Source organism: Cervus canadensis, chromosome 5 (assembly GCF_019320065.1).
Source record: "Cervus canadensis isolate Bull #8, Minnesota chromosome 5, ASM1932006v1, whole genome shotgun sequence".
NCBI lineage: Eukaryota > Metazoa > Chordata > Mammalia > Artiodactyla > Cervidae > Cervus > Cervus canadensis.
The window spans coordinates 18,946,688-18,965,648 of record NC_057390.1 but is presented as its reverse complement, the minus strand read 5'-3'; the positions used below and the strand labels follow the sequence as shown (position 1 = coordinate 18,965,648).

The following is an 18,961-nucleotide window of genomic DNA, read 5'->3' as shown; positions in this document are numbered from 1 at the left end:
ATGAATCAGCCATGGATTTACATGTTTCCCCATCCTGAACCCCCCTCCCACCTCCCTCCCCACCCCATCCCTCTGGGTCTTCCCAGTGCACCAGCCCTGAGCACTTGTCTCATGCATCCAACCTGGGCTGGTGATCTGTTTCAATTTCTATGTCAGTATTTGTATTTGTAATTTTCTTATAGTGTCTGCCTGTCTTTGGTATCAGTGTAAAAGTTTTCAAAATATATTCTGGATGCAAAAAAAAAAAAAAAGAGTTCACACAATAGTCTCAGAAACATAATATCATAAATTGCATGCAGACTCCACATAATTTGAAACTGTTTTTCAGGTTTGAGTCCGTGTTCTGGCATCTAATAACTATTGTATTATGGACCAGGTCTTATGCAACCAAGTATTCATTGTAATAATTTGTTTGCCAATTTATAAGGCATAGTAGGTTTGCCTGTATCTTTAATTAGGGACAGCAATTTTCCAAGTCTTTTGATTTTGTTTCTGAGAAAGTGAATGAATGAGAAGTTTACTCCCTAATATAGTATTTGTCAGATGGTTAAAGTCTGGAAATTGGAACACTAAAGTAACTGATTCTTTTTTTAATGGGAACATTTTAGTTTTCTACGCTTTATGTCCACAGACACTGTACTTAACTTTTAGGTGCTTTATACTTATGGTGAGTTTCCCAGAAGAAGGACTAAAAATGAATTAATGTAAAATCTTCACAGATAATTCAGGTTTTAAAAACTATGCCTCAAGAACATTGTTGTATTTGCGTAGAAAAGATAGCATGTCTTCACATATGTAGGTTGCTTGGTTAATTGTTTTTTAACTTGAGGGGAAAATTTTGAATATGGAATTTTACTTTATCCAGTTATCTTCAAGAACATTTGGTTGCCACATGAATGTTAAAGACTTAAAAGTGAAAGAATCTTATGAAGCATCTATTTTAATGTTCTTGTTTTAAAACTAAAGAAGTCTAGGTCTGAGAGCTTGTGGTTTGCCAAAAATTATACAGCTAGTTGTGAAAGCTGTAACCAGAATCCAGGATTATCTTAACTTTATTAAATCACTTTTGTGAAACAAGATGAAGTAAAAATAGATAATCCTATCAAAAATATAATATATAACATAAATATCCAGGGATGGAGGAATCAGTGAATATATTATGGAAAGTTGATAGGCTGAAGTATGTTTTACGGAGACAATGTTTTGATATCAGCAAATGCTCATTATATAATGTTAAATAAAGAACGTAAAAGACAAGAAGTGTTGCAGTTTTGAATTTAAAATATGTAAAAATCTTCAGCGGTTATTCCTAGGTAGTAACTTTTTCTTGATATTTTTCAAATTAAAAGAAATACTTGATAGAAGGGGAAACCTTTTTTTTTAAGTTGTGCGTTTGAGATCAGTTACAGGCACACAATGTTTGATGCCCGTGTTGGAGCACATGTCCATCTTCTTAGGTGTGTACCTGAAAACAATGTGGACAGTACCCTGCTTCCTCACCGTAGATGTGGGTCAGTGTCAGAGAGGTGTGCGCATGTCAGCCTGAATAGGTGTCCTCTAAGTACCTCTGACTGGGGTTCCTCCTGGAGGAGAGATGGTTTCTTCCTGTTGGGTTTTGAAGAATGCTTTGACATGAGACCTGTGGCCTTTTATAATTAAGCTTAAACCCTTCCAGTGAAATTTCCCTAGATTCCTTTGCCCTACTCCATTTCTTTTTAGAAGAATCTGATGTGACCTCATTCTCTTTAATCAGAATTGTCTCAAATGGCTGTGATTTGGGGAAGAGGGGTAACTGTCTTATTTTTAAAAAAATGAAAGAGTGACACAACCAATTCACCTCTGATTTTTCACATTTAACAAAAGTGACCAAGCTAAATCTTTAAAAAAAAAAAAACGACTTCCAATTAGCTTCCAGAAACAGGGCATGAAGTACTATTTTCTTCTATGTGTGAACATTTAAAAATTTCCAACCTAAAAATCTTCCACAGAGATGCACAGCTAATGATGGTTATTCTGTTCAAGAAACCTTGAGCATCTGCTTTGTTGCACACGGAAGATGACTCAGATTATGACCTTATTTTGCTGATTGAAACTTAATGTTAGTCTCTTGTGTTGCACCAGTTATTTCATGTTTGTATATTAATTCAAAGGAGTGCGGAGCTGGTTTAGACCAGGGAATGAAAATAGAGAAGTGATAGCATGGGGCATTATTTGTTAAACAGCTTGTCTTATCTCTGTTTTTTGAGCCATATTTGAATAAAAAGTATTGCTAATGTAATCTTTATTCTATTATAGATTACAGATGTTGGATCACTTTGCTGAATGTGTTAAACAAGCCAAAGGTGTTCGCCAGCAGGCGGTGCAGCTTAATATCTTTACAGCGGTACTTAGCGCACTAAAGGTACTTACTTTTAAAACATAGTAAATGTTCTAAACTGAGATTTTAACTAATACCTTTAATATAGTAATTCAGGCATACCTAGACTATTATATAATCTGTAATTTAAGTTGTTAATCTATAATATGGTAATATTAAGATATTACTGTTTTGAATAAAAGGATAACAGGTAAAGAGTTTAAATGGGCATGAATTAAATCATATTTTGTAAACTTCAGGGAAAGAGATGTAGACATTGGTTATGCAAAAAAGATTGGTACCATTTATATAATCATCAGTATACATCTTTTTCAGAGACTGTCAGCTACCAACCTCTTTGAGTTTTTTGAAAGGAGTGGTGTGGTCATGGTTCCCCTCAGTGGCTGGAAGGCTAGCGAACACCTATAATGTTGCTGTCGAGTATGCTTTTATTCATAGGTGTGCTCACTGATGGCTCTGCTGTAGTTAACACTTTCCCTCGGCAGCGCGACTTAGATTTTTGGCCTCAAGTAAAGAAATAATTTTAAGTTCCAGGACAGTAAGTATAACTGGAACCAGAGATATTTACCTTTAGTATGAAGAAACTGTGTCAGCATTCATGCTTTGTCACTTAGTCATGTCTGACTCTTTGCAGCCCCATGGTCTGTAGCCTACCAGGCTCCTCTGTCCGTGGGATTCTCCAGGCATGAATAATGGAGTGGGTTGTCATGCCCTCCTCCAGGGGATCTTCTCGACCCAGGGATTGAACCTGGGTCTCCAGCATTACAGGCAGATTCTTTACCATCTGAGCCACCAACATTCAGTTACTGATTATTCTTACCTCATTTTGTCTTTAAGTATCTACTGGATATACTCTTTGTGACATAATTATCGTCTCTGGCATTTTTATATAAATGTATCAGAGTTTCATGTTCATCAGGCCTTTTTCCTTCCTTAAAGTTAGAATGATAAATTTCAATCAGTTAATAACAGTTGTTTTAATAAAACAGTGTCCTTTATATATATAAACAACTTTTAAGTATGTGTCTTTGGATAGAGACACTCCTAGGGATTATTGGTTTTAGGGCTGATTCAGCTGTAACTATGTTACGTATCATGTTCTGAAATCATGTTTAGGAAAGTGATTGCTGTCAATTTAAAAGGTGTTAATTCTAAGCATAGTATATGCATGGGAAAGCTGGCTGAGAGTAATGTGTGAAGATGTTAATTTACAACTATTGCAGTCCTTTTTTTTTTTTTTAAAATAACCACAGGGCCTCGCTGAAAACAAAAGTACTTTAGGACCAGAGGAAGTTCGTAAATCTGCTCTGACACTGGTTATGGGGGCTCTGGACAATCCAAACCCGATCCTACGGTGTGCAGCAGGGGAAGCTCTTGGAAGAATGGCTCAGGTGGTTGGAGAAGCAACTTTTATTGCTAGAATGGCCCAATACAGCTTTGACAAGTGAGTCTCCCTATCAACTAGTAATTTTCTCTCATAGTCAATGATGTCGTTTAGATAATCAATAATTATTGTTAACCGGACCATGTATTTTCTACACGGTACATGCTTTCAGTGTGGTGTAGGTTTCTTTTTCAGCACTTGGATGTTATATAATGGAATCAAGAGGATTGTTAATAAGGGTTTCTCTCAAATATGTGTACTTTGCTCTTAAAGAGGTTCTTTGAAGTTCTTTTCTCTCATTTCTGCTCCCCTGACAATTGCCGTTGTTCTTTCTGTTAATATTTCACTTTTTGGACAAGCCATTCTTTTTCTTACTACTACTAAGTTTATCATTACTTAAATTATTTCTGAAACGGGATATATTTAGCATTAGCTTTTAGGAATTTTGTGGCATATTAATTTAAAAGAGTGATCTCAGAGATCCAAATAAATGTGATTAAGATGATAAATACAGTTATTAATGACTGTTGGTTGTTAATCAAGTACTTAAGTAGAGCAGTTGAAAATCAAGAGTGGTTAGGAATTAACACTTGGGTAATGTAAACTAATCATTCTTATGTTTGGTATATCTTCAGTATTAATTATACTAAACTACATCATGATTATTAACAAGAGATTGGGAGAAGCAGTGGTTGTGAAGTAGTAATTCTAATGAAGTGTTTTCTGAACTCATGTGTATCTGAGAATTGTTGTCCTTGTCTTCATGCACAAGTGGCACAGTTTGGCAAGTTGAAGATAATGCCCCAGTGTTATCTCTTGACTCACTAAGGATAATACAAGTGGGCAGAATACAGTCAAAATATTCCCACTTAGTCTTCTGCAGGATGGCTTCAGTTATTTTCTAGTGATCGATTATCTTTACCTTTTTCAAGTATCTCTCATTGATCCTGAATCAACTTTTGTTAAAGATATTTTAAAAGAACCAATCTCAACTACCTATTTTGTGGTTTGTGTTCTGTTATTAATAGGTAAAATTGGAATGTATTTCTTTGGAAAACTCTTGAATGGTTAATTTTTCTTTAGTTACCAGGGGTTTTAATTTATATGTCTTCAATACCTATCAGAGTATCTGTGTCATACCTAATCTGGTGAAACACAAGGACATTTTATTCATATTCATACCTGTCCGGTTAATGGTTTGTGGGTGTTCTTAATGCTTAGTTTCATTAGCTGTTCCAAATAGTTTATTATGATCTAAAATTAATTATTACATAGATTTTAAGTTACCCTTTTTTTTACATTTTAATTTATTTGAAACTGGAATTTGTCGTAAAATCTCCATGAAGTGTTATAATTATTTGGCAACATTCTCACTTTGACACCTCTGGGAAATGTGTATTCTTCTATCTTAGATTATTTACTTTATTGAATAGATAATTATTACTGACAAAATTGGCTCAACTTTCATTTTAGCTCACTGCCTTGAACTTTGAAAAGTAACTATGTGAAGGAAGCTTTCTAATCTATATAATGCTTTAGAATGCACAGATGTCATTCATTCTTCTTTCATTTCTCAAAACAACTGCTATACAGGAATAATGATAATGTTTTGTTTTACAGATGGAGAAACTGAGGTATAGAGAGATAAAGACCCCTTATCCAAGGATATAATATATTAGAAATATTGCTAAAGGATTTCCCTGGTAGTCCAGTGGTTAAGACTTCACACTTGTAATGCAGAGGAATCAGGTTCAATCTCTGGTCAGGGAAGATCCTCCATGCCATGTGGTGTGGTCGGAAAAAAAATAAAAGTACTACTCTGGATGTACTTAGTTCACTTTCTTCATCACTACACTTCCTAATGTCTATTCTAGCTTGACAGCATTTGTACTTTTCTTTGCCATAGGCAAGCTAACCAGCCAGAGTCTTGGGATGGTTTTTTATCCCTTGACTTTATTTCACTTTTATGAGTTTAATTATGGATGGTTTATTGAGAGTTATAATACAGTTTGATTGGGTTTTCTTTTAGTAATACAGTTTTGAAAATATAATCAAAGTTGCTTTCTAGGCTCCTTTGCAATTTTAGAAGCTTTGCTCTTAGTGGGATTTTCATCTTCTCTAACAGTAACTATGTTGGTGCGTGATTATGTCATAGTCTTTTTGTCTTATTTGTCTTTTATTGAAAGCACCAGTGGTTAAAATATATTTCAAATGGCTCTTGTATTTTCGAGGAATAATTAATATTAAAAACTCTGAAGTTGTAGTTTCTTTTTCATGTTTTCTCTGAAATGAAAATAGGCTTTTATTCAGTGAAATGTGTGCTTTTAGCCCTTTTAAATTAAGTCTCTAATTCTTGTTAATGAGTTCAGGTTCAGGTCTGTCACTCAGTCGTGTCCGACTCTTTGTGACCCCATGAATCACAGCACGCCAGGCCTCCCTGTCCATCACCAGCTCCCAGAGTTTACTCAAACTCATGCCCATCGAGTTGGTGATGCCATCCAGCCATCTCATCCTCTGTTAATGAGTAGAGAAAGAAGTAATCATGATTGTAATCTTTCCTGATTTCCAGAATAGATCCCTTTTATTGTGTGATTCATAAGTTTGTTGTTGCCATAGGGGAAGAGAAGAAACAATCCCTGAAGCATGACTCTTTTCCAGGTTGAAGTCAGCTCGAGACGTCGTGTCCAGAACCGGCCACTCGTTGGCTCTGGGCTGTTTGCATCGTTATGTTGGTGGCATTGGCTCAGGACAACATCTGAAGACCAGTGTCAGCATTTTGTTGGCTCTGGCACAGGATGGAACATCCTCTGAAGTCCAGGTAGGATATAAAGTTTTTTATTATGAAATTTGAAAATATTATTTGTAGGAAAATTTATTTCTGAAAAATGGTAATGATTCTGATGAGTTGTTAGGGAAAATGTCTTAGGGTCTTTCTCTATCATTTTGTTTTATGAGTGTATAACAGGATTTTGTATTTGAACCTAATCCTAAAGTCTGTCTTATTCTGGGAATTTGACCCTTTCCATACATTACTTGAAGCATTGTTTCTTTTTATTATTTATTATCCTTGGTACATGTTTCCTCTTCTTTGTATTTCCTTACATTAGGTAGATTGATCAATTTCTTTTAATAACCTTTCTCTCTCTCTTCCTCTAATACCCTAACCCAGGTACAGGGTCATGGGTTGAATCTTCAAGTGTACTCCTTGAATTTCATTTTTTCTTTCTCTTCAAATATTTTACACAAAAATAGATTTAATTACAGTAAGAGGCAAAAACTTCATGTGTGCGACGATATCCTAGACTCTTGATTTGCCATTTCACATTGATGCACCCCAAAATATTGCGTATATGAATCCAATAGCTTTCAACTCACCAACTTCACATTGGGACTCAGATGATGACAGAAGAGACAAGTTTGGTTGCCATTATTGCCTGTCGTTGGTGTATTTACAGATGAGTTCCTTCGCCGTCAGAAAAGGATTCAAAATCCACCAGAGGCTTCTTAGTCTGCAGGCTTGGTTTGCTTTGACTGCTTGGAAAATGTTTTCAGCTATAAAGCGCAAACGTCCCCAAAGAACCCAAAACACCAATGAAATAATCTTGCCCCTTAAGAGGGTCTATGCTTTTTTTTTTTTTTTTTTAAAGCTGTTTTCTAAGTGCTAGACGTGTAGTGTTCAGGTCACAGGTGAGCCTTGTTTAGCTGTGGAAAAATCCAGCTAAGTTTCTCTGGCATGTGGGATCTTCCTGGGTAAGGGATCGAACTTGAGTGTCTTGCATTGTCAGGCAGATTCTTCACCACTGAGCCACCAGAGAAGCCCCTGTTGTTGTTTTTTTAAAACACTGTTTCCACAGTAGTCTGCAAGAAAAGAACACAACTGTAAAATTATTTTACCTAAGAAGATGCTGCTTTCTTTTATGTCAAAGAGTTAGTGCTAGTTTTCTTTCCTTTGTCTTCCTCTTTTTCTCAACCCTCTCTTGCTTTAGTTTCTTAAAACCACACTCCTGTAAGTGACTGCTTCACATGATTCATTCCTGTGACATGACATTTTACTATAATGTAGATCACATACATTCCCTCAAAGCTGCTATTTCAGTTCTCATCTGCATGTGAATAGTATGGTAGCATTCTTCATTTTTCTGTAAAGTCTCTTCTGTGTTAAGAATCCTAACTCAAAAATTACACTTCACAGTCAAATTATTGTATACATGTATTCAGCTGTATATATCAATATATTTTATAAAATATTATAAATAAAAATATATTTTATATTTTATTCCAGACTTGGTCCCTTCACTCGCTTGCTTTGATAGTGGATTCTAGTGGCCCAATGTATCGTGGATATGTAGAGCCAACATTATCTCTAGTTCTTACCTTGCTGTTGACAGTTCCACCCTCACACACAGAGGTTCATCAGTGTTTGGGTAGATGCTTGGGTGCTATAATAACTACTGTTGGACCTGAACTACAAGGTGAGTAACTTCATCTTAAGCTAAAGGGATTACACAGATGATAACTGTCTTTCAGCTTCCTGAATATTACCTTCACATTGCCTAAGGAAATCTTATAATAATAATAATAATTTTTGTGTGTTATGTACTGGCAATTTACTGAACACCTGGAACTCTGCTTTTTATGTGTGCTATTTTATTTACTCCCCTTAAGAAACCTGTGAAATGAAGATGCTTTTTGAACTTTTGAGCAGAGAAAACATCTAAGTTAAAATGTTACTTGGAGCCCTATGAAGTCAAAGGTAAAAGTGGAGTTCCTTTGGCCTGGGGTGCCATCCACTTGTCTTCATGGACTCTAGCTTCACTTTTTTGTTTTTTTAACTCTAAGGAATATATTATTTTCTCTGAGGAATTAAACTCAGAGAAATTAATTTACCTGCCTCGAATCATTCAACTGAGGAGTAGCAGATTTGTGATCCTAAGGCCCAAATTCTTACCATGTACTTCCACTGAAATAATCCTACAAATGGTTAACTTAAACACTCAGGTCAGAGAATTATTGTGAATTTATGCGAAATATATGAGCTACTTTCAGAGCTTTCTCTTTTCCCCCTACTATTTATTAAATCTTTCAGTGAGTCTAGCTTTTTATATGTATTATCTCATTTGATTCTAACAGCAATCCTGATAAAGGTATATCTCTCCGTTTCACCGATGAAATAGTGAGGCTGAGAAAGGTTAAGAACTTTCCCAAGATTTTATATATATTATATAGCCAGTGAGGGCTTCCCAGGTGGCACAGTGGTAGAGAAACTGCCTGCCAATGCAGGAGACAGAGGAGACGCAGGTTCATTCCCTGGTTCGGGAAGATCCCCTGGAGAAGGAAGTGGCAACACACTCCAGTGTTCTTGCTGGGAAAATTTCATAGACAGAGGAGCCTGGCAGGCTGTAGTCCATGCACAACTGAACACACACACACAGACACACACACACCCGCCAGTGAGTCTCTGGAATCAGAGGTCAAGCTCAGGTAAATTTCCTTTCCTTGTTTGCCTGCATTCTTAACTATTATGCTTCCTTGCCTCCTTTCGGATAGATACTTTAAAAAAAAGAGGGAAGTGAAAAAAGAAAGGATTTTAAGGAGGAATGCTAGGAATGGAAAAATACATGATTTATGCATGTCTCTATCTTGGTCTCAGTGCCCTCTTTGAGGAGGTCGATATTTCTTTCTTCCAGTGAATATTACAGGTATGTAGAGAGAATAAGTATGTGCCCTTGATTAAGTGTAGGTGTCTACCAAGTGCTTTCTGATATGATGGTGAGGCCTGTGAGTTTCAAACTAGAGTATGACTCTTGTGTGACTCAGTGATTTCCTTGTTTGGTCTCTGTGCGTAAGTGTGTGTGCTCAGTCTCTTAAGTCATGTCCAGCTCTTTGCGACCCTGTGGATTGTAGTTGTCAGGGTCCTCTGGGATTTCCCAGGCAAGAATACTGGAGTAGGTTGCCGTTTCCATCTCTAGGATATCTTCCTGACCCAGGGATCGAATCCATATCTCCTGTATTGGCAGGTGGATTCTTTACCACTAAGCCGCTGGGGAAGCCCTGTTTGGTCTTTATATGTATATAAAATTTTTTTTTTTGCATTGGTAAAAATTTTAAATCACTTATATTTGGCAACTAAGACATTTTTATCTAGACTGTGTAATACTACACAATTTATTTTTCCTATCTCTGCTGAAATTGCCGTTAATCTTATTCAGAAAATAAGATTTGACATTATTATATCATAAAGTGGCACTGTTACTTGAACAAAGAACTGGAGAATAAGGAATGTTCTGGCTCTTCCAAAGGAAACAATGATAGGCTTAAAAGACAATAGTTTATCAGAGGATAAATATAAAGCTAGGTAAATCTAAGAGAGATGCGTTATTGTCATTCATAAACTGTTGTGTTTTGAAATCATTTGTATAGATTTTACAAAGTTTTTGTTCACAAAACCATCAGAAAGAGGGTTATTTATCTTAAAAGTGACTCCTTTTTAAATTTTGATTGAAGCATAGTTGATATACACTATTATATTCATTTCAGGGGTACTACTTGGTATTTCAGCATTTATATATGCTATGACTTGATCACCACGTTATGTCTAGTAACCATCTGTCACCATATAGTTATCACAGTATTGCTAACTGTATTCTCTATGTTGTATGTTATACCCTTTTAAGAAGTGACTTCTTTTTTGAAGTTGGCTTTCAAGGAGAGGAATTTAGGGGATGACTTTCTTATAACAGGGGACAGGCAAATTAGGCAAATTGACTATGATCCATGGGCCAAATCTGTCAGATGCCTGGTTGTTTGGTCTTTTTTTTTTTTTTTTAAACAACCCATGAGGTGAGAATTGTTTATAAATGGTTATGTAGGCACTTCCCTCATAGAGTAGTGTGGATTTTGCCTCCTGGCAAGCAAAATAAAAAATATTGGCCATCTTAAGGAAAGTTTGCTGACTCTTGTTCTATAGGATTTTATTTGCTTGATAAAATGTAAGCTGTTAAAATGTAAAGGGAAAAAAAGTAAGGGCATTTCTTATAGTGATTTTTAACAGTTGCAGTACCAAACCTACCATAGAGCAAACATATTAGTTAATGTTAATTCAACATAGTTATTCTTTTTTTTTTTTTTTAGATTGAAGTAGAGTTAATTTACAGTGTGGTGTTAGTTTCAGGTATACTTTTTTGTGTGTTTATTTGGAAAGGGGTTATTCAGAAGATAGTTATTTTCTAGGAATATTTTTGGTGATACTAATAATGAAATCACTGTATTTTACATTGTCTTTTACTTTGCTCCTAGGGAATGGAGCAACAATCTCCACAATCCGTTCTTCTTGTTTGGTGGGCTGTGCTATAACCCAGGACCACTCAGACTCCCTTGTCCAGGCAGCTGCCATATCTTGCCTTCAGCAGCTTCACATGTTTGCACCACGACATGTCAATTTATCCAGTCTTGTTCCTAGCCTTTGTGTAAGTATGAAGCTGTTTCATTCTTTTATTTGTTTAGGGAACCCAAAATTTGTTTTCCAAAAGATCAGACTAGAGCAAAGCAAAAAAGTAAGTTTCCTGGATTGTGCATTCTAGAGTTGCAGCTTCAGTAGTCACTTTATGACTCTTCATTTTATTCGCTGATTTTCTTTTTCGCCTTATAGGAAATATTTTAATGAACTGTTAAATAAGGTCCAGAGGACTTTCTCTGGATCAAACATACCTCAAAGCTGGGCAAGTATGTTGTACAGAGAGTGGAATCTCTTGGATTCAGCTTTAAGAATAAAAATTTTTTTCTTTTTTAAAAAATGTACAAAAATCATCATACATAGCATGAAAGAAAAATATTAAAGTGTGGTCAACATGGTCAACAATGATTATTTATAATAAATGCTAGAAAAGACTATAGGCAAGCATATAAACAGGGGATCCTATCATAACCCAGGCACTCAGAAAAGAATTCCTTGAATAAATGATATATAAGATGCAAACTGTAGGATAAATAAGAGTTAGCTTGGGGAAAAGTATGATATTGGAGTAACAGCACTTATTTTTAAGCAGAAATAAAAATATGTGAAAGGTCCTGAGATGGGAAGGAAGGAATGCATTTAAAGAATTATTTAGTCAGAGGCTGAGAGGAAAAGCAGGGAGGTGGGTCATAAGGGCACAGGATGAAGCTGGACAATTATTTAGGGGGAATCAGTCCCACACCATCAAGGAGTTTGAATGTGCCACAGTGTGGAAACCAGGTGCATGTGAAATGTTTACAAAGAACATCCACAAAGAAAATAGTCAATTAATAGTATACATCAGATTGCATTCTGCAACAAGATATGTGCCATCCTGTCAAAAGTCATGGCCTAACACCCAAGGTTTGAGGGCACAGATGGCATCTCTTGAGCACGGTGAACTTGTTACATGATACAGCTCTGGCATGTGTGTGTGCTCAGTAGTGTCCGAGTCCTTGCAACCCCATGGACTGTAGCCTGCCAGGCTCCTCTGTCCGTGGAATTTTCTAGGCAAGAATTTTAGAGTCAGTTGCTATTTCCTGCTCCAGAGAATCTTCTTGGCCCACGGCTCAAACCCCACATCTCCTGCATTGCAGGCAGATGCTTTACTGCTGAGCCACTTGGGAAGCGCAGCTCTGATAGGCAACTGATAAATGTGATGAAGACTCAGACACACACTCCTCAGTTGTCTGGTTCCTCTGTGCATTTTTTTCTCCTTAAATATAATTATACTATGAAAGTTTTCCTTATGAGATGGAACATATTTAAGAGGATCTGGTCAAGTAATAACATGAATTTCCTTATGTCAGAGGAGGTTATCAGTAAGCCACAGGAAACACACTGAGTGTCCTGTGTGTTAACAGAAAATAATGTATCCAAAATTATTTTTTTTAGCATAGCATCAAGGGTTTTGTTACACGGTATATTGGAGCACTCTCCTAAACCTTTTCCAAAAATCTGGGAAAGAGATGGCATGGGAGATAAAAGATAAAAAAGAGGGCCACTCGAGTGGCTATCTTGATTCCACATTACTAAATGCCCTTTGAGCTGTCTTCATTACCAAATCTTTTGACATTCTCTAAAAAGTAGTTTACACATGGATTCATCCAAATTTGTGAAATCAGGGCCGTTCATCTCTATTCAGCCATTGCCACCAGAAGAGACCATATGTGATACTATATGTAATACCTAACACAAATGAGGTGATTTTTTTTTTTTTCAGGAAATCTATTAAGAGGTAAGCTTCACCACAGTAATCTTTATGAAATTATATAAAAATATTAAAATGTATATGATAGAACTGTTCAAATGTGTTTTTGCAAGAACAGCCACCACTCTGGATTACTTTTATTTTCCTCCTGGCAAGTAGGTGCTTTTTATACCATGTGATCAGTCATTTTCCTGTCCAGATCTTTCCTGCACACAGCAAGTACATTACCTGGGATGATTGTAGGAGATTTCAATGAGAAAAAGACTTGAGCTAAATGCCCATGTCGTCAGTGACAGGGCAGGGATATCTCATTGTCCAGGATATAAGTACATGGCAGGCACAAGAAGGGATAGGATAGCAAGTTGATGTACGTTTTAAATAACAGGACTTGCTGGGCTTCCTTTGTGGCTCAGCTGGTAAAGAATCCTCCTGCAGTGCTGGAGACCTGGGTTCGATCCCTGGGTTTGGAAGATCCCCTGGAGAAGGGAAAGGCTACCCACTCCAATATTCTAGCCTAGAGAATTCCGTGGACTGTAGAGTCCATGGGGTCGCAAAGAGTCAGACAAGACTGAATGAGTTTCACTTCACTTCACAGAGGCCTAATGAAGGGAATGGCAACCCACTCGATTGCTCTTCCCTGGAGAATTCTGTGGACAGAGTAGTCTGGCAGGGTACTATCCATGAGATCACAAAGAGTTAGACATGACTGACTGACTGATACTAACTAATTAGAGGCCTAATGTAGGAGCAAGCAGCACGGTGTTCCTAAGGTTTGCAAAATATAAGGAAGAAAAAAGAAGCTTCTTTGGAAAACAGTGAGGCATAATCTGCAAAAGTGGAAAGTATGCATACAGTATAATCCAACAACTCCCCTCTAAAGTAAATACCTGAGAGAAATGCATGCACATATATGCCAAAAAAAATCCTCAGGAATTTTCATTCCTGGGTTATTTGTGCTAGCCAAAAAACAGGAACAGCCAAAATGTGCTCCATTCAGCAGAGTGGATAATGGTGTGATTCTTCAATAAAATATTATACAACAATAAAATGAATGAAGCCCTATTATGTGGAATCATGGGTGAGTCCAACAGACATATTGCTAAAGAGAAACCATGGAACAGAACAGACTTCATGGCTCCATTTGTATAAAATTCAAGAACAAGGCTTCACCGGGCCCTACTGACAACCGTCACAGTAAATTGTGATTATATCTGAGCAGCTGAGAAGTTTGTGTGAAGCCACATATTTTTTTTTATCAAATTTAATATGTTTTTTTCCTGACATTCTGTGGATGTTACCAGAAAGTGTCAAGGGAAAGTTTCCAAACAAATACAACTTAATTGTTACCTGGTTCACAGTGGCTGCAAAACACCATCAGTGATAATTTGCATCTCTAATATCAGAGATGTTGAAATGGAAGTGACTTCAGGACTGTTAAAACTGAGTTTTTAAAAACATTATGTAAACCTTAAAATATTTTATTTCTTTCACTTTGACTCAGGATTTGTTGAGTGTATTTTCTTAGCTACAATTCTATTTAATTGTAATTAAATGAAATTATTTGGTGTTCTGCTTCATATATGTTTAATGCTTTGATCTTTCCACAGTTGCGTAAGATAGGTAGGGTGGACCTATCTGTACAGATAAAAAAGCAAAACTCTGAGAGATTTGTTCCTTCTGTGTCATATGACCATGCTTAACCTTACCTATAGAATATTTGAAAGTTTTAAAATGTCGTTATTTTTAGGAAGAGAAAAGAAAACATTATGTTGAAAAAATCTAATCTGTTGGGTTTTCTCTCCTCAGTTATATTTTGTTTTTTTAATACTTGGTATAATTTCAATGGTTGTGAGCTTTATGCAAAAATAAGAGTTACAAATGCTATATTAACAGCATAAAAATACATTATCTAGTGTTGTGAAGGAGTGATGTCTTCCATATAATTATTTTCCCCTCCATCATTTCTGGATGAGATTCTTTCTAAAATGTCTTGCTTCCTTGCTTAAAAAGCAACATATGGAGCAGAGTTTAATATTTGCTTGATGAATCAGATTGATAGATTGAGTGATAATAGATTTATTATCTATTATATGATTTACTATGATTTACTATGTATCATCTACTGTTCTAAATAAAATATTATTTTAAAACTTATTTTATTTTCACTATATTTCTGTGGGAAATTGCTATCCTCATTTCATAGATGCACAAACAAGGCACAGAGAGGTTAGGTAACTTCCCTAAGATCACACAGGAGTAAGTGTGTGCTTTAAACCCAGTCTGGCAACTGGAGCCTGAGCTCTTAATTATCATGCAGTGGTATGTCTTATGGTTTATATCATGTATTAGAGTGTACTATATTGATTATTTCAGGAACTTTTGAAATGAAAAATATTCTATACGAAAATAATCTGTTTTGCAGCTCTTTTCAGATATTTATGTTTGCTTAATTTTAATTTTTTATTTTAATATGTACCTTCCTTTATTTCAGTTCTTACTGTGTGCTCACCCTGTGACTTTTCATTTAGTACACTTGATCTCCGTGCACTTTAAAAATTTCAGTGACGTGGAGAAGGGAATGCAACCCACTCCAGTATTCTTGCCTAGAAAATTCCATGGACAGAGGAGCCTGGTGGGCTATGTAATCCATGGGGTCACAAAGAGTCGGACACGACTGAGTGACTTCATAGTCGATGAACAATGTTGTAATAGTTTCAGGTGAAGAGTAAAGGGACTCAGCCGTACATATGCCTATATCCGTTCTCCCCCAAACCCCTCTGAGGCCCATCCAGGCCGGCACATAACACTGAGCAGAGTTCCGTGTGCTGTACAGTAGGTTTTTGTTGGTTCTCCATGTTAAGTATAGCAGTGTGTACGTGACCTTGCCAGAGTCCTAACTGTCCCATCCCCTTGGCAACCATGAGTTTGTTTTCTAACTCTGTGAGTCTCTTTCTGTTTTAGAAGTTCATTTGTGTTTTTTTTTTTAGACTCCACATGTAAGGGTTTTCATATGATATTTCTCCTCTGTCTGACTTCACTCAATATGACACTCTCTAGGTCCAAAAAAAAAAAATTTTCAGTGACAGAGTTTAATAGGACTGTGTATAAAATGTGCAAAAGATCCTTCTGAGTTTTAATCTAAGTTTATTATATGATCTTTAGCCCAAGACTTGGGACAGTTCTTTTGTAGCCTGTTAAAATACTCTATAATTTATTAGTATTACCAGTTTTTGAAAAGTCCATCATTTGGCTATATTGGAGACAAATAAGGGGGTTAAATGAAGAGCCTCTTCAGAAATTAGGTGTTAATATATATCCATTAGACGAGTGAGATTACAGCTTTTTTAGAAAAGTCTAAAATTGTTATGATTTACAGGTTCATCTGTGTAGTTCCCATCTATTACTTCGACGAGCAGCTGTGGCCTGTCTCCGGCAACTTGCGCAAAGAGAAGCAGCTGAAGTATGTGAATATGCCATGAGCTTGGCGAAAAATTCAGGGGACAAAGAGAGCAGTGGCACTCGTAAGTCCTGTTATCAGTCGTTCGTTTTAAGTATTTTAATATTTAAAATAAGTGTTACTTATTAAGTAACGTTTTTGCATTGAAATATGGTAAATTTTCTTACTCTTTTAAATAAAACTTGTTTTTAAAATTCCTGTGTAGTTTTCCTGGTAGTTTTAAATTTCTAACTTTTTAAACACCCTCTTCCAACAACACAAGAGAAGATTCTACACATGGACATCACCAGATGGTCAATACTGAAATCAGATTGATTGTATTCTTTGCGGCCAAAGATGGAGAAGCTCTATACAGTCAGCAAAAACAAGACCAGGAGCTGACTGTGGCTCAGATCATGAACTCGTTATTGCAAAATTCAGACTTAAATTGAAGAAAGTAGGGAAAACCAGTAGACCATCCAGGTATGACCTAAATCAAATCCCTTATGATGAAACAGTGGGAGTGACAAACAGACTGAAGGGATTAGAACTGATAGACAGAGTGCCTGAAGAACCATGGAAGGAGGTTTGTGACATTGTACAGGAGGTAGTGATCAAGACCATCCCCAAGAAGAAGAAATGCAAACAGGCAAAATGGTTGTCTGAAGAGGACTTAGAAATAGCTGAGAAAAGAAGAGAAGCTAAAGGCAAAGCAGAAAAGGAAAACTACCCATTTGAATGCAGAGTTCCAAAGAATAGCAAGGAGAGATAAAAAAGCCTTCCTCACTGATCAAATGCAAAGAAATAGAGGTAAGTAATAGAGTGGGAAATACTAGAGATTTCTTCAAGAAAATTAGAGACACCAAGGGAACATTTCATGCAAAGATAGGTACAATAAAGGACAGACATGGTATGGACCTAACAGAAGCAGAAGATATTAAGAAGAGGTGGCAAGAATACATACAAGAACTATACAAAAAGATCTTAATGACCCAGATAACCACGATGGTGTGATCACTCACTTGGAGCCAGACATCCTGGAATGTGAAGTCAAGTGGACCTGAGGAAGCATCACTAGGAACAAAGTTAGTGGAGGTGATGGAATTCCAGTTGAGCTATTTCAGATCCTAAAAGATGATGCTGTGAAAGTGCTGCACTCAATATGCCAGCAAATTTGGAAAACTCAGCAGTGGCCATAGGACTGGAAAAGGTCAGTTTTCATTACCATCCCAAGAAGGGCAATGCCAAAGAATGTTCAAACTGCTGCACAATTGCACTCATCTCACACGCTAGCAAAGTAATGGTCAAAATTCTCCAGGCCAGGCTTCAATAGTACATGACCCGTGAACTTCCAGATGTTCAAGCTGGATTTAGAAAAGGCAGAGGAACCAGAGATCAAATTGCCAACATCGAAAAAGCAAGAGAGTTCCTGAAAAACATCTATTTCTACTTTTTTGACTACACCAAAGCCTTTGACTGTGTAGATCACAACAGGCTGTGGAAAATTCTTCTAAAGATGGGAATACCAGACCACTTGACCTGCCTCCTGAGAAATCTGTATGCAGGTCAGGAAGCAACAGTTAGAACTGGACATGGAACAACAGACTGGTTCCACTTTGGGAAAGGGATACGTCAAGGCTCTATGTTGTCACCCTCCTTATTAACTTATATGCAGAGTACATTATGCAGAATGCCAGGCTGGATGAACCACAAGCTGGAGTCAAGATTGCTGGGAGAAATATTAATAACCTCAGATACGCAGATGAACCACCCATTTGGCAGAAAGCGAAGAAGAACTGAAGAGCCTCTTGATGAAAGTGAGAAAAGAGAGCAAAAAAGCTGGCTTAAAACTCAACATTCAAAAAACAAAGATCATGCCGTCCGGTCCCATCACTTCATGGCAAATGGATGGGGATAAATGGAAACAATGGCAGACTTTATTTTTGGACTCCAGAATCACTGCAGCCATGAAATTAAAAGACACTTGCTCCTTGGAAGAAAAGCTATGACCAACCTAGACAGCATATTAAAAAGCAGAGATATTACTTTACCAACAGAGGTCCATCTAGTCAAAGCTATAGTTTTTCCAGTAGTCAGGTATGGTTGTGAGAGTTGGACTCAAAAGAAATCTGAGCACCAAAGAATTGATGCTTTTGAACTGTGGTGTTGGAGAATACTCTTGAGAGTCCCTTGGACTGCAAGGAGTTCAAACCAGTCCATCCTAAAGGAAATCAGTCCTGAATATTCGTTGGAAAGACTGATGCTGAAGCTCCAGTACTTTAGCCACCTGTTGCCAAGACCTAACTCCTTGGAAAAGACCCTGATGCTTGGAAAGATTGAAGGCAGGAGGAGAAGGGGACAACAGAGGATGAGATGGTTGGATGGCATTACTGACTCGATGGACATGAGTTTGAGCAAGCTCTGGAAGTCGGTGATGGACAGTGAAGTCTGGCATGCTGCAGTCCATGGGGTCACAAAGAGTCGGATATGACTGAGAAACTGAACTGACTGACCTTTTAAAAATTTCATAGCTTTAAATTTTGGGGGTAGCTTTTAGTGTC

At 36.9% G+C, this 18,961-nt stretch overlaps 1 protein-coding gene across 1 annotated transcript in view; it reads left to right on the top strand.

Moving 5' to 3' along the window:
• Positions 1-18,961, top strand: part of HEATR5B (HEAT repeat containing 5B) — a 94,908-nt gene that overhangs the window by 32,994 nt on the left and 42,953 nt on the right. The window contains exons 17-22 of the mRNA XM_043468326.1: positions 2,296-2,401; positions 3,631-3,821; positions 6,420-6,579; positions 8,044-8,233; positions 11,058-11,227; positions 16,341-16,485. Coding sequence (XP_043324261.1) covers positions 2,296-2,401; positions 3,631-3,821; positions 6,420-6,579; positions 8,044-8,233; positions 11,058-11,227; positions 16,341-16,485 — 962 coding nt within the window. The remainder of the gene's footprint in view (positions 1-2,295; positions 2,402-3,630; positions 3,822-6,419; positions 6,580-8,043; positions 8,234-11,057; positions 11,228-16,340; positions 16,486-18,961) is intronic.